Below are 17,204 nucleotides of genomic sequence, written 5' to 3' on the forward strand. Positions count from 1 at the left end.
TCTGAAGTCTAAAAAAAATGTACTGGTACTATAACTGGGTTAAGGGTATCAGCATTTAAACAGGAAGTTACTTTAGGAAAGTTCCAATGAACGTAAGAGGCTAAGGATTTCTATATGCAGTTTTTAATACTCTCACTGACAGATTTAAAAGTAGGTATACATAATAAGAAGCACCTGTCACTGTTGCACATATGGCCATACTTTTGTAATGTGATCTGTCTTGCTACTTACATTATAATTCTTCTGGGCCTGGAAAACTCGTGTTGGATAGTGGCATGGGGTAAAACCAAAAGGGAACTGACTGAATTCCTAACTCATAAGACTGCTCTGAACAACTAGATGACTGAAGAACCTAAGAACTAGTGGAAAGATGATAGGATGTAAAAAATAGAAGAAAAACTATAGGCAAAGACTTCTTGAGTCAGTCAAGAAAAGACAACAGACCAGATCCTATGGTGTAAATTGTCATAACTCCACTGACTTCAAATTATTTACACAAGTGGAGCATCGGCCCCCCAGAGCATGTCAGAAAAATTCTGCACTAGAAAGATAAAGATATTGGGCCAAATTCACCTCTGACATGACTCTACTAACTTATATAAGATTTAGGCCAAAGTAATTAAATCCTCCCTGAACAAAGATCCGTAACGCTTTGCCCACAGAAATCAAAGAAGTCTGATAAAAATGTGGACTCCCTAACAAAATTACACCAACAACAAAAAGTGTTTTATAATGACTTGAATAGATAAGATTATACGGGATTATTTAGAATGAAAGAAAAAATAAGGACTTTCAACTGTAACTTTATATTTGGTTAAAAAACAGGAAAAACCTGGAAAAACCCAATTAACTGTAAGAAAATAAGAAAAAACAATAAAAATGTTTCAAAATAAAGCGAGTCTTAATGACCATATCACAGATAAACGAAAAGTTCCAGCATTACACTTACAAATATATGATCAATGCAGTAGGCGAAAGCTTGCTATGTAAGAAGTATATAAAAATGGCTTACCCACCATACAAAACTATTTTCTCATATGTTATAAATACTGATATCACAAGTATGCTCTGATTTATGCTATCAAAGTGTGCTGGCCTGGTATCCAAAAACAGAGCCATTTTCTTTCTGCTTTGTGTATCTTCACCAACAATAAACAGTCAGAAATCAGATAGAAAATGGTATGATTTGCTATTTTACAGCACTTCCTGAAACCTTAACAATATTTCAAGAATAGTATCTTACAAACTGTATTAACAATTCAGTATTCAAGTCTCTCTTTAGACTGAATGCAAAAACTTGGAGCTGGATTACAGTCTCCATTAAGTGGCACACAGCATAGCATATCTTGAAATTTTCCTACTATACAAGTGCAACAGCAGAGTTTTTTCTTCTTAATTGTAAGTGGTAACACACAACATGCCCTCAAAATTCAAATCTGGTCCCATTGTTTCATTCCCTGACCATCTCACGTTAGCTTTAGAGCCAATATACCACAGAGATACAGGGAGAGATTTTTAAAGGCACAAGTGGCAGTTGAGCACCGAATTCCTACTGACTGAGAAATGGGTGCATACATACCATGTATGTCTTTGAAAATGTCTTCCAATGTCAGAAACAATAAAAGTGTTCAGTGTTGAGGAAAGAAGCCAAAAACCAAGTGTCAACATGATTGTGTGTGAATTCATATGAACACTCTTCCCACTCTGGAATAATTATTTTTTAAAAAATATATATTTCTATGAGGTACTCAAAACCTTCAATTTTGATGACTTTTTTTGCTTAATTTGCAAAAATTAATTTTCTTTATTAATTTTCCAAAAAAATCATGGGCTGTTATCTCTGGCAAATCAATGTTTAGTCAAAAAGTCCATTTAATAGCCTTCTTGAGACCCATGCTGCTTCACATCACTTCTAATTAATGTCACACTTTATCCTTCAGCTACTCTGGTTTTAGAGTTTACAAAATTTAATCTCTGAGACAGAAGACAAAAAATTTAATATCTTTTTAAGTGAGAGACTGTTCAGAAGCCCTGAGTCAGGAGCTGTGCTGTATGAGAATCATAAGTTTGGAATTATTATCAGTCAGGTCACTCTGTTGCTGATAATGATCTTCATAACAAAATGAAACAAATATACATTCTGAATGAAATATTTTATTACTATGTCCTGAACATAATTTACATTGTGCTGCAATAGATACTGTTTTACTGGTAGAACTAATTTACATAGTGCTTGATGACAGACAGCTGCCTGACATCAATAATGTTTCCACTATTTACTTATAGCAAATTTGTTAAATGTAATCAAATCATGTGCATATACTAGCAATCTAAAGACTAACTTAAGAGCAGTACAGTGATTTAGTTTCTGTTACAGACAGTACAACGATTCTTAACAAAAAATATGGAAAATGTAAAATTTTATCTTAATTACATTTCTGCCTTTTCTCTCTCCTCTTCTCCCACATCCAGGCTTGTTGCTAAATCCTTTCTGTTCTTTATGGGCCTGATCCAACGCTCAGTGAAGTCAGTGGAAAGATTCCCTTGACTTTAGTAGGCTTTGTAGCAGGCTCTCTCCAAAATCCATCCCTTTCTGTCTCTAAAACTAAAGCCTTGGTCCCTGTACCAATCATCACCAGGCAGCGCGGCTCACGGCCGGATTTACCAGTGAACACAGGGTGCCCTGGCACGGGGCCCCCCAAAAACAGGGGGCCCCAGGGCCGGGCACTCGGGCAGCTCAGCACCGGCACAACCCCCGCAGGGGGGCCTGCACTGCAGGGGCAGAGGAGAGCAGGGAGGGAGGCTCACCTGCAGCCTCAGGGGAGCAGGTGGGAGGTGTGAGTGGCGGGAGGAGGACCAGGCAGCCGTGCAGCCGGCCGGAGAGAAGCGGCACTTTGAAGGGGAAACCGCCGGTTCTCTCCAGCTGCACGGCTGCCCCTGCTCCTCCTGAGTCCTCCGGCCATGTTCGCAGGGCCACATTCCGAAAAGGGCTTTAGAGGGGGGATTGGACAGGGGGTGGGGTCCGGGGGGGGGGCAGTTGGGGCAGGGGGTCCTGGGCGGGGGCGGTCAGGGAACAGGGGGGGTTGGATAGGCATGGGAGTCCCGGGGGGCCTATCAGGGGGTGGATAGCCGTTGGGGCAGTCAGGAGACAGAGAGAAGGGGGTGTTGGATAGGGGGTGGGGTCCTGGGGGGTGGTTAGGGGCAGGGGGTCCCGGGAGGGGGCGGTCAGGGGACAAGGAGCAGGGGGCTTGGATGGGTCGGGAGGTTCTGAGGGGGGCAATCAGGGAGTGGGAAGTGGGAGGTGGTGGATGGGGGCAGGGGCCAGGCTGTTTGGGGAGGCACAGCCTTTCCTACCCAGCCCTCCATACAGTTTTGGAACCCCAATGTGGCCCTCAGGCCAAAAGGTTTGCCCACCCCTGCACTAGAGTAACTTCATGACTTTTTTCACCTCTCCCCCTACACCTAAAATATCTACCATAATCCTTTAGTCCTATGCTCAGGGTCCAACTGACCACCATATTTGCGGTTGGGAAGGAATTTCCCCCTGGGTCTGGTGGGCAGAGACCCTGGGGGTTTTTTGCCTTCCTCTGCAGCACAGGGTGCAGGTCACTTGCAGGTTTAAACGAGTGTAAATGGTGGATTCTCTGTACCTTCAATTCTTTAAATCATGATTTGAGGACTTCAGTAACTCAGCGAGAGGTTATGGGTCTTCTACAGGAGTGGGTGGGCAAGGTTCTGTGGGCCTGCAATGTGTAATCATGAGACTAGAAGATCAAGATGGTCCCTTCTGGCCTTAAAGTCTATGAGCCACAAAGCTTCACTCTTGCCACCATCAGGTCCCTGCACAAGATTCACTTCTTTCAGTTATCATTCCCATTCTGACCTTGACTCTACCACTCCTGCCCTTGTGCCAGGTTTAGCTCCCTCAAAACTATTAATACAATCTACAGATTTTACATTTCATAAAAGCAACCAACAAGATGAGGACACAACAGTTTGGCAGTGCGGTGCTGGTGCTTCCCATACTTACTATCACATCTTTGTTGGTCCGATACTGCAGTGCCACATCTAACTTTGGGCCTGATCCTGAAAACTCATATAAGTAGTGCTATTACCAAGTTTATAGGACTACTAATGCAAGCGCAAATGTACAAGTTTAGGCCCGTATATTGTAAGCCCCTTGGAACAGGAACCTGTACTTTTATTTCTCTATAAAGCACCATCCACACTTTCAGCACAGGGCTGAAGAAATAGAAAATAATAATAATATGCTTCAGTCTTCCAAAGCTACAATGTAATTGCAGTACAGGTCTACTTTGGGGAGAACAGGGAAAAGCAATCTACCAGTCCTAATCCTACAAGAGTCTGTTTTCATTTTCTATTTAAAGCAGTTCAGCTCCCTTCCCTGAACCACCTTCACCATTAATGAAGAACAAAGATGTACCCTTAAAACAGGAAGTATATCTGATCATCAGTTATAAGGAATTCAAAACAGCATTAACATACCATCTTTGATATGAAAGTGTTTGTATTTTTGTACCTGTTGGGGCTCCAGGGTATGGTGGGAGTCATGCGGACATCTGGAAACAAAATACTGTTGTCTTTGATCCTGTCCAAGGCATAATGCATTTCACAGAGGGGTAAGCGATTTAACTGAAACTGAAGTTCAACCTACAGTACAAAATGAATGAATGAATAGATGTACCAGAAAATATTTAATTAAGAGGACTCTTTTTACTTCAGTTTTATCTTTCAACAAATTATACTGAACTTCAGAAAAACTCAAGCAAGCATAATCGGATCAAAAGATTTATAATAAAGTTAACTTGCTTAAGCCCATTTTGAACAATCGCAAAGAAACATATGATTTCTTTGTAGTATAATTTGTGTTTTTGACTATTATGAAAGGATTTAATCATACTTTTAGAAATAATTCTGTAATCTCTTCCAGAACTAGAAAGGACTATCTTAGAAGAATATTTTTCAATTATATTTAAAAATATAAGCTGAAAGACAGGTTACACAAACCTACTCTGGAACTTTGATCTGGTCAGAAATTTTCGTGGACCAGTAGATGGCCCTGTATGACATATTCCCAAGAGAGGCAAAACCCAAATACTCGCTGTATTATACCCAATCAATCATTCTCAAAGTATAAAACTGTTGAATACATTGTACTATAAAGACATCTAAGATACCTCACAATCTTTGCAAAGATGGATTTCTGAGATTAGTTGCATACTAACATAATCATTTACTTTCTTTCCGATTACTGGTGTTTTAATGTTAATAAATAAAGAATGATGACAACAAAATCTTGGTACAAAGCCAGAAATGGTAGCATAGCATGTTGGCATCCGTGATTAAACCCAGTATTAAGCAATGAATGGTAAAATGAATTTATATAATTGCTTACTAAAGAAGCAAAGATAAAGAGATACATTTTAAATTACAGAAATGGATAAAAGTCACTTTTAAGGGGAAACAATTAATGAAAATGATCCACTGAGACTATAATCTACACAGTTTTAAATTTACATTTATTAATCTCTCCAGAAACACATGGTCCTGATGAAAGTACTGAACAGAATAATTAAATGTTGATTAAAACAGAAATCTGTAGAAATAATATGACACAAAACCACACTAATAGAAGAGAACAAATAAATCCATAGTTGCTCTGATTGTTACCCAAAGTGGAAGCAGAGCTTTTCATAGTATAGTAACAAGCAAATAGCCATGTAATCACTGAAGGACAACTTCAGTTAGCATTTAGTGAACACACAATAAGAGCACTCATGGGGATTTACTACAAGATGCGTGTGTGTTGGCCAGCATGACAACACTGACGGTCAACGTATTTCAACCTATACAGAAAGGCACTCCTCAAGACACATACTGACTGGAACATGCACTAGTAACACTTGCACTTCTATGGCAACCTTCACTCAAGGATCTCAAAGCATTTTACAAAAGTGGGTTAAGAACTACCTTCCCCTTTTTACAGATGGGAAAATGGAGAGACTGAGCAGTGACTTGCTCAAGACCGCACATCAAGTCTGCAGCAGAGCTGAAAACAGAAATGAGGGGTCAAACTCCAAGCTAAGGTACCCCAGTGTAAATCTGGAGAAACTCCACAGAGGTCAATGGAGTCACTATAAATATATACCCGTGCAACTACATTAGAAAATTTGGTCACAAATCTATTAACTCTCAACCCCTGCTCTAACAACTCAATAATATTTGACCACCCTATTGCTTAATCTCTCTGTTATCAAATGGTAAATATTGTTACACCTGGTTAACAGCCAGAAAGTTCAACTGGCATCCATCAACCAGACGGCATTTTTAAAAATCTGTCTTTGCTGGAAGTTTCTCAAAAGACCAAACTGAAAATTCTAAAAATAAAGAAGTACCAGAAATTGAGACGATAACACTGTGTTCACCAATTAAAATAACATGGAATCCAAAAGTCTTCTTACTATACTAAGTACAAAATCCTCCCAATTTTTACATTAAAAATCCTTTGTGACAATCAAAACAGCAACTTGAGCACTAAAAAAACAAATGATCATTCCTCTGAATTAATAACATGCTATCTCATGTGGAATAAAAACCCAATCAAAACCAAACCTCAGAACTTCTCTAATGCAGGCATCAGCAACTAACAGTACAGTGTGACCTTATTGCTGTAACCCTCATCCTTCATTAGCTGTTATATCCCAGTGTTAGTAATTGCTTGTGAAATCACTTCATAATTTAGGGCCCAATCTTGCAAACTCAACTGTCAATGTTTCAATTACTCCAATTTAGGGCATGCAAGGTTAGGCTCTTAACAATGAAAGCTCATTGGGACTGGAATCTATTGAATCTGTCTTAAGCACTATGCTCTTGTAGGGCAATATGTGAATAGTAATATGAACAGTACCAATATTTACTAAAAAAGCCAAATCCAGCCCTGATTTAAGTGGTTGTAAGTCAACTAGAGGCAACAGAGCAGTGCCTGCTTATACTAGGGCTGAATTTGGCCCAAAAGTTGGAAACCTCTTAAAAATCAATATACTGACTTTTAATTTTCATCCCTATTGTTTACTTGTATGCAAAATCTAAAGCCAACCATCCAAAAGAGATAAAGGTGACATCAAAGCTGCACAGCATTCACTATGGAATTCACTTAGAAAGGCAAACGCAACAGCTAAAAAAAAAAAAAAAAAATACATGATTTTCAAAAGTTACTTGAATAAGGAATCTCTTTTTCCATAGCCCTGGTTAGTTTAAGATGTGAGCCTACCAAATGCTATATATGATATACATTTTACATTTACAAATATACATTTAATATACTTTTAATTTTAATATACATTTTACAAATAGTAATCAAAATATTTGGATGTTGCATTATTCTGGGGGATGTTTACATTATTTTCTGAACCAGTCACTGGATAAATCTCGTAACCAGGTATACAAGAACTATGCTCTAGACAGGCAAGGAGGAACTTGGTATGATTAAACTAGGGTGTTATTTGATATTTGTTTTGAAACACATCTAGAGGCCCCACCGTGCTAGGTGCTAGACACACAATGAAAAGGACACACATACTTTTGGTGCACAACTCATGCTTCTGCCTTGACATGGTCTTTCCTTCTCAGTGATCTTACATCATAATTTGTCAGATCATTCCCCCTCTAGTTATCAGTGTATAGACTTCCCCTTTGAACACCACATGGCTGCGACAGAGGCATGGAAGCATGCCATGCTAGCACTGTAGAGAGGGGGAAATGTGTTTCTCCCCTAAACGGGTGGCATGCTGCTCTTGCTCAGCGCACAGAAGTGCAACGCCTGCTCTGCTAGTTTTTTCATCAGTGCGAGAAAAGGAAAGAGCGGGAAGTCCTAAGTAAGAACGCAGAATGCTAAAGTACAATGTGCCTCCAAGCAGCATGCTGCAGTGCAACAACCGCATACACTATCTCAGCAGAGAAACCATGTAGTTTACTGTAGTTCTTCCTTAGAGTAAGTTAGTCTTCCACAGGCCCCGCTCCTCCAACTCTGTCCCATCTTCACTATACCAGCACCCCTCTGAGCCCCAGAGCCTTCTCATTGCTCTTCCTCCAAACCATTACCAGCATCCATCAGACCCAGACTTCCAAAATCCTTACCTCAATCAACATCTTCTTCCCATCATCAGTGGTTCTCCAACACAGATCCCCACAGTTCTCCAAGATGTACATCACTCCCCACATTCTACTTAGCACCAGCAGCCAAAGTCCTAGCCCCCACCCCATGAGATTCAGCACTGCCTGTCATTCCCCTTTCCCCTCACCTTCACAGCAGAGTGGGCATAACCTTATCCTTCATGGCAGCATTCTCAAACCCTAGGCACAGATTCCATATGGGTGGATGGGGCATTGGTGCCTAGCTCCTCTAAACTCCTTTGAAATTCCCATCTTAAGTGTCCTGACCAACACTACACAGTGAGTCAGTGGCAGAGGAAGAAACAGACTCCAAGATTCCTGGCTCCCAGGCCTCTGCTCTAACCACTATGCAATACCACTTTCTTCATGATCTCTAAAGAGTATGAGAGCTGTTAGCAATGAATGCAGAGAGGTTACAATTCATTGGTCTCTAAAAAGTTTCTGTAATATTAAAGAGGCAATGTCAAGTGAAACTTTTACAACTGACAGGTTTCAGAGGAACAGCCGTGTTAGTCTGTATTCGCAAAAAGAAAAGGAGTACTTGTGGCACCTTAGAGACTAACCAATTTATTTGAGCATGAGCTTTCGTGAGCTACAGCTCACTTCATCAGATGTTTAAACAAATTTATTTGAGCATGAGCTTTCGTGAGCTACAGCTCACTTCATCAGATGTTTAAACAAATTTATTTGAGCATGAGCTTTCGTGAGCTACAGCTCACTTCATCAGATGTTTAAACATCTGATGAAGTGAGCTGTAGCTCACGAAAGCTCATGCTCAAATAAATTGGTTAGTCTCTAAGGTGCCACAAGTACTCCTTTTCTTTTTACAACTGACTAATTTTTAAAAATTCATGTTTCAATGGAGTCCCCTTCAAACAGTTTGACCTGAACTTATTCTTTTTATCTTTTAATAAAAATATCACAGGAGTTTTTCTGCTCTGTTGTGGATGTTTAGAAGTGTCTTCCTAACTCTTGACTGTGGCCCCAACCTTGCAGTTGGGGTTACACAGGAACAAGGCTCTGCCAATGCAAGACTGGGGCTTTTAACGGAAAAACAGCTAAGCTGACTATATGCAAAGTGCTGTCAAATGCACAAAATAAACAAACAGGAAGAGTCTTTTTTTTTATTACTTCTTTCAGTTCTAGCCATCTTACGTGTCACTTAGCTGTACTACCTACACAATTTTCAGATAGAAATGTGATTTTCATGTTGGCAATGTCCCTATAACAGCCCTTTCTAGGAATCTGAGGTGGTGTTAAACATCTCTTACTAGCTGTATGTACTTCGCCATTATACCTTACAATAAACCTAGAGGTTTTTAATCTAATTCGGATGAACTCATTCTGTTAGATATGCTATTTTGTGAAGTACTGACTGATACCATCCGGGACGGAGTGGCGTATTACCGCATTATCTTTCTTCATTCCACAACAAGAGAACAGTGGGAACGGAATTATAGTTCCACTGCCAGTTAGCAGAAAATGACACAGGACCATGTGGGCCACTAAAGAAAATTGTCCTCGCATAGCCTACAGATGGATTGGCACCAAAAGGAGCAGAGACCAAGAAGAAAGAGCAGTTCACCCTGAACAATAGTTATTTCCACTGCACCTCTGTAAAGCATGCACTTGATAAAATCAGAACTGCAAACATATTAAAAAGCCTCCATTACCCGAGAAGCAGGGCACCAGGAAAAGTGCATGATCGGGGAGGTTTTTTTTACATCGATTACTGGAAGAGATCGGACTCAAACTATATATATACTTTAGCCAAAGACCATAGCAATAAGACAGATTTGGCCAACATTTAAAATGAAACATGAAATCCTGGCTCTACTGAAGTCAATGGCAAAACTCCTATTGACTTCAGTGAATCCTATGTGTATCTGAAGTATATGGGATCAGATCCTGAGTTCCCTATTAATTTTTCCACTCAGTTTTCAATCAGTCCTCGCACTGAAGAACTCTCACTGAAATCAGGACTAATTAAAAACTATATAAAGAGCTTTAGGATTTGACCATTGGTTCTGTAACAGATTTACAAAGCATTACACTTCTTTATGAATAATTGTAGGACCCAATTCTCATTCTAGGATATTGGAATCCTAAAATAACAGATCTGAACAACTCACCTTAGCTGAGTTTCATAAGAAGTTTTAAAAGAGAAAAAAATAAGTGAAAGTTACTAAAAGCCCCAACTCATTTTGTATTCCAGGGCAGTTTATTGACAGAGTCAGTTAGCGGCCTTAATTATTGCTTTAAGAAAAACAAACACTAACTGTACTCAGCATGATACAAGTCTTACAGACTAATTATCCATGTTAAATGAAGACATTAGGATTCTTGCATATGTTTCACAAAACAAACTGAATGGAAGGTGACATGCCCTCGGCAAAAATGGATTTATTTCAATCAATTTCAGTAGCCTTAATTTGGGATTATTTCTGTTAGGTAGCAGAGTCAATCCCCTTACCTCTACCAAGGAGACACAGGAAGGGGGAATTTTTTGATTTTTGTCAATTAAAGTTTATTCTTCCATGTTCTAGAGCAGGATGTATTTACATTACCTGAACTATCTTGTCCATAAACCCCACAACACTATTTAAGGTCAAGCCTTTGATTTTGGTCCATTTCATGCTGATTGCAAAATAAACAAAGTACTGACCCTATCTCCAGTACTGTTTCCCCTGGCAATGGTGCTGTAAATCTTAACTTTGTGATGGGATTCCTCCACTAAAGACATCTGGGCTAGGGAAAATAATAGTCTCCCTCTTACACAGACCTCTGTCTGCATTTTCCTTCTAGTTTCTGTTATTCAACTGAATAATTTCTTCACCTAATGGACAGTTTCTCCAAAGCCTGCCAAGACACTGGGCTTAGTACAAGCCTAAGAAAGACTGACATAATGTGCCAAGGAGTTGACGAAGCACCCTCCATCAAGATCAACAACTATGAACTTGAAGTGGTATATGAGTTCACATACCTGGGGTCCACTATCACAGTCAACCTTTCATTTGAAACAGAACTCAACATCTGCATTGGAAAAGCCACCACAACAATGTCTAGACTGAACAAGAGGGTATGGCAAAACAACAAACTGACAGAACACACAAAGATCTGTGTGTATTGTGCATATGTTATCAGCACACTTTTGTATAGGAGCGAGACAGGGACCTTATACTCTCATCAAGAGGCTCAAAAGCTTTCATATGCGTTTCAGATGCATCAAATCTTTGGAATTTCCTGAAGGGACAGAGTCACCAACACTGAGGAGCTCAAACAGGTCAGCATACCCAGCATGCAAACATTCCTTAAATAGAGACGCCTCCACTGGCTTGGGCATGTGTGCCGAATGAATGATGGGCGCACCCCAAAGGACGTCCACTACAGCGAACTGGCATCTGGAAAAAGACCCAAAGGATGCCCATAATTGTGTTTCAAGGATGTGTGCGAGCAAGACCTCAAAGAGATGGATATGGATGTGGACAAATGGGAGGATCACACTCAAGACAGCAGCCTTTATAAACAAGAGCTTAACAAAGGTCTCTGGAGTTATGAGAGGAAGCAGTCTAGCTTAGCAGAGGAGAAAGAGCTTGCAGAAGGCAGAGCCCAAAGGGTCGAAACATCACCTTTAAATGTGATGTGGCAGATGTGGCAGAGATTGCCTCTCTCAAGTGGGTCTCTTCAGCCACATTCACGGCTGACATAAAACCAACTGAGTAAATTCTTTACCTCTCAGGGGTGCATACCCATGGTCTCTCGAGATTAAAGGATGCCTACTACCACCTATAAGAGGAACTTGGCCATGTCAGATCTTCCTATTGACAACTCATTTGAAATGCCTAGCTTTTATTGAGCATAGGAATGTAGGAATTACCATACTGGATCAAACTCACAGTTCACCTACTCCACTATCGCATCTCCAACATTGGCCAGGCACCACATGCTTGAGAAGAAGGTGCAAAAAAAGTCGTATTAGATTGCCTAATTCCTTATCATTATAGATTGGGTTAAGCCTGGCACATAACCTCTCTTTCAAAACTGATGTCAGCATTAACAATTATAAATCTGGATATTCTTATTATCCATATAAATGTCTAATCCCTTTTTGAATCTTGTTAAGATTTTGACCTCAATAATATCCTGTGGCAATGAGTTCCACATTTAATTGTTCATGCAACGTTTAAATAATTTCCTTTTATTGGTAACTTACCATACAGTAAGTGATTCTTTAAATATTATAGTCAGTGTGGATCCTTCTACACGTGAACACATGCCACATGCACACAAGATCATATTTGTTTTCCTTAATATCAGTGTCTGTCAGGGCTGCACACATGTGTCTTCTCATGCTTCCACACCAGGGGATAAAGGGCAGAGTAGCGCCAACAGTTCCCTCAAAACTCAAAGCCCATGGCAGCTTGGATGGAGGACATGTCATGGGATTCTCACTGGTTGCAACATCTCGAAGAACACAGTTACTGTCGGATAAGTAACCGTTCTTTCTTCTTAGAAAACGTGTCAGTGTGGAATCTGCTATACGCAAGGGGCAAGTAGTATCCCCTCAGGATGTTGGGAAGAGGCATTTCAGCCACATCAATCTAATAGTCATTGGAGTATTGCTGTCTCACATCTGGCATCCAAGCCCAATGCATAATGCTTGACAAAGGTCAGAGGATTACTCCGCGTCATCGCTTTGTAGATCTTGGAAACTGGCACATTTCTGAAGCAGGAGGAGGATGTTGCTTGAGGTCTGGTCGAGTGCATCTTGATATTCAGCAGTAAAGGAACACCAGCCAATGGGTGATGCAGCACAATACATTGAGTTATCCAGAACTGATATTCTCTGTGAGGAAACCGCTTTAGAGTGCCTGACTATAGCAAAACACAGAGGGGGTGACAGTCTGAATGGTTAGATCCTGTCAATGAAATCAAGCGAAGTCCTGGACACCTAGCATATGTAATTCCTTTTCTTCTAGTGCAGAATGTGGCTTTTGACTGACTAATTCAGATGAAATTCTGAGACCAGCTTAGAAATGAACTTCAGGTGAGTTCACAGCACCACTTTGTCCCTATGTAATGTCATATTGGGGGGTTCAGCCATAACTTCTTGAAGCTCACTCCCCCTCTCCTGGCTGAAGTAACAGCCACCAGGAAGACGGTCTTCGGAGTGAGGTTGTGCAGGGAGCAGTCTCACAGAGAGGCTAATGAGAACTAGCCTCAGGAGAACTAATGAGGACCCAGGCAGGAGTAGGTTCTCTGCCCAGTGAATAAGTGTGTAATAGCCCATTGAGAAATTTTGACACCATGGGATGAGAAAAGACGAAGCATGATTGTACAGATGGATGACAAGCTGAGAATGCAAGCTACACCTTAACAGAGCTGAACAAGAGGCTGGTCTGTATTAAGTGTAATAAGTAGCTGAGGTTCCAATGTATCAAGGCCTGGACTGAGTCCATATCATGCTGGGCAGCCCATATCAAGAACCTCTTTTATTTAGATGAATATATTCTTCCAGCAAAGGTTTCCGGGCTATTTATCATGAGCCAAGGTCATCATCATGGGTAGGAGCAGGGATCTGGAGTGTGACGGGTTGGATCACAGAAACCCCCTGGGGGTTGCCACCTGATGTGCCACAACTACTTCTGCTCCTACTTTCCTGCCCTGTCCGCTTAGGACTTCAGTGCCCTGCCCTGGTTTGAGCCAGATCTGCTAGCCTCCTGCAAACCCAGTGATCACATGTCACTGTAAGACTTCATTACTCACTTGCCAGCACACATGTATACAGGAACACTGACTGTAGGTGGCTCTGTTTTACTTGTAAATTGTCCTGGTTAATGGGAACCATTAAGATTCCAAACCACCATTAATGGCCCACATTTTGCATAACTAGAATAGGACCTCAGAGTTATATTTCATACTTCTAGTTTACATACAAGAGTGATACATTTATACAAATAGGATGACCACACTCAGTAGATTATAAGCTTTGTAGTGATACCTTACAAGAGACCTTTTGCATGAAGCATATTCCAGTTACATTATATTCATACTCATGAGCATATTTTCATAGACTCATATAGAGTGCAACGGCACATGGAGCAAGGCAGGAAAACAGGCACCAGAAATAAACAGAGGTCTGGGATGAGAAGAGCAGGATCAGGCTGGGAGGAAGAAACCAGGACTCAGGCAAGTAGGCAGGGACCATACCAGAAGGCAGCCAATGATTCACCTAGATGGTCAGACAACTTCCTGTGCCTCTTCATGGGCAGGACTCTTTTTGAGCTAGAGCTTCAGTAGCCCCCTTCTCCACTGGTTTGGATGAGCTGCTGGGTGGCGGCCACGGTCTGATCACTACCTGGGGAGCCATTGGCCCTGGTTCAAGGCCTGCAATCCTTCACAGAGGGTTTGGACTGCACTATAAGGTTAGCAGTTGGCATGAAGTGCCTTGCCTCACCTTGCCCCGCTGTACCTGGGAGTCATTGATCAAATTTTCCACATTTCTGTTTTTTAAGGAACATGCTTTATGATAAATAGTGAAGATAAGATAGCCAAATAGGCTGAAAAAGACCAGTTACGGGTCTCTGAAGAGAGCAGGCAGTAAGGGGGAACCGAAGTAGGGTCACACACTTTATGCCCTACCACAAAGAGGGAAAGGGCAGGTGCATGGCCCCAACAGACCGTAGTAAAAACAAAATCCAAACCGCATGCAAGAGTCACATGTGCATCTACAGAGGGATCCACACTGACACATACTCAAAAAACAGACAATACAAAGCCCAGGGGGCCATGAGGAGAGACTGCAGAGAAAGGGAGAGTAATCAGACAGGCAAAAGGCAGCAGAGAGATCAAGAAAACAGGAATAAAGAAATATCGCAAAAAGAACAGGAGGACTTGTGGCACCTTAGAGACTAACCAATTTATTAGAGCATGAGCTTTCGTGGGCTACAGCTCACTTCATCGGATGCATAGAATGGAACATATAGTAATTAATTAATTAGTCTCTTATAGCTTGTATGGCAACTTCCACCTTCTCTGTAGACATACATCTATCTTCTTACTATATGTTCCATTCTATGCATCCGATGAAGTGGGCTGTAGCCCACGAAAGCTTATGCTCTAATAAATTTGTAAGTCTCTAAGGTGCCACAAGTCCTCCTGTTCTTTTTGCGGATACAGACTAACACGGCTGCTACACTGAAACCTAGAAATATGGCGGGTAGGTGTCAAAAGTGGAAAGAACACCTATGCCCCCCCACAAACACACACCCATAACAATAAAGATGAAGCTGGAGGCTCTGCAGAACAAATAAGTCTATACTCAGGCACAAAATCTGTCTTATTAGCTCTTAAGGTGTATCCTTGAGAACATGGAGACACACAAGCTAAGATTTGCACAGGATGCTTAACCATATCACAACAAGTTTTATATCAGAAATGAGTCTCATTAAAATATATTTTTACTCTTAACAGTTTTAAAATATTAATTCTATTACATATAAAAATCAAATTTATACCTGAAATTCTTCTCCTTGCTAGATTTTCTGCATATAATGAAGAATAAAAAATTCCTATTAATATCTTTCTAGTCCTTTGGCGTGTAAATTATTTTAGGAGGGGAAAAAATAGCACAAATCCCTCCTACAGCAAGAATCTTCCATTCAAACATACCTGCATTTCACAATCTGCTCGAAGATTAAGTTCTTCACAGCATTCCCTGGATACCCTCAAGAAGATATAATCCTTTGTTTTCTCTTCAATAGCTGCTTCATAAACCTTCTCTTTGGTTCCTTGGGTCTGTACTGACTTCTCTTTAGTGACTGGCAATAAATAAACAGCATTGACTTTGGTCATCACCAGCCGTCCAGCCAAAGTGTCTTCAGAAAGCGTTTCAGTGAGCTTAAAGCGGCCAAAAAGTTGTCCGTTTTGGGCATACTTTGCACCTCCGGAAACACCAGTGAGCATGAAGCTTGCTACTATCTGCAATTGCACTTTTATGTTGAACCTAAATCAGAAAGGATAAAGTTAGTTCAGAAAAAGGAGTTGATTTTAGAAATCAGTAGACAATGTTAATCAAATAAAAAATGCCTCCAAATTCAGAGACATCATACATTCAGGATCCAACCCTATCTCCCTTACATTGAGTAATACCTTCTTTCGCAGCAGTTCAATGTGACTGTGTAAGTAACTATTCATTGTGAATAAGGGGGGCAGAATCTGGACCTGAGTAAGAGAAATTTAAGCATAGTACTGTAGAACATTCAAAAATGTTGTGCTTCCATTCAGAGAAGGCAGCTACAAATTCTGTTGATAAGAGAAAAATTCCCCTGCAAGCAGCTGCTCTGTCTGTAATGACAGGTATGGGGGCCTTTTATATGTTATTTAAAGGCAACATGTACTTTAAGGGTAACAAATAATCAGTTTATTCAGAATGAAAAGACCCTCGAGTTTCTTCTTTTGGCAAGTAAATCTGGTCCATGATTCTAAAACCCCACTACAAGCAAAGTGACAATGTGGTAGAGAAATTTTATAAAGGATAACTCAATTAATATATTCCCTGCCATTGTCAAATTTATTCATTACAAAACCCAGACTCAAATTAGATCTATATTAAATAAATTAGTAAAGCTATAAAAAAGTGTAAATATACATTACCTTGGTGAAGGAAAACGATATATAATAAAAGGAAGGAATGCAATTGTAAACAAAGGAAGTAACTGAACAGTACAAAAACATCTGAGGGCAACAGTGTCTATTTTGCTTCTGAATGGAATGTAACTAACATCAACGGGTGGTTACAAGCAGTAACATCTCTGAAGGTTTTAAAAAGACGCTCTAAATAGACAGACCCAAACCCTGAAATTTTTACTCAGGGAAAACTCTGCCCAAAGTCAATGAGAGTTTTACCTGAGTAACGGCTGCAGCATTTTCCCCGCAGCAATGAAAAGTTATTTTAATATTTTGTAAGTTTACGATATATTCATGAATTGACTACATCGGATTCTTTAGGG

General features: G+C 40.4%; 1 protein-coding gene across 3 annotated transcripts in view; it reads right to left on the reverse strand.

Annotated features, from left to right (window-relative positions):
* Nucleotides 1-17,204, reverse strand: part of HELZ (helicase with zinc finger) — a 152,124-nt gene that overhangs the window by 85,852 nt on the left and 49,068 nt on the right. For all 3 annotated transcript variants that reach the window (XM_048817549.2, XM_048817548.2, XM_048817551.2), the window contains 2 exons: nt 15,865-16,198; nt 4,541-4,671 (listed from right to left, as the gene is read on the reverse strand). In XM_048817549.2, coding sequence (XP_048673506.2) covers nt 4,541-4,671; nt 15,865-16,198 — 465 coding nt within the window. The remainder of the gene's footprint in view (nt 1-4,540; nt 4,672-15,864; nt 16,199-17,204) is intronic.

Source organism: Caretta caretta, chromosome 14, assembly GCF_965140235.1.
Source record: "Caretta caretta isolate rCarCar2 chromosome 14, rCarCar1.hap1, whole genome shotgun sequence".
Lineage (NCBI taxonomy): Eukaryota > Metazoa > Chordata > Testudines > Cheloniidae > Caretta > Caretta caretta.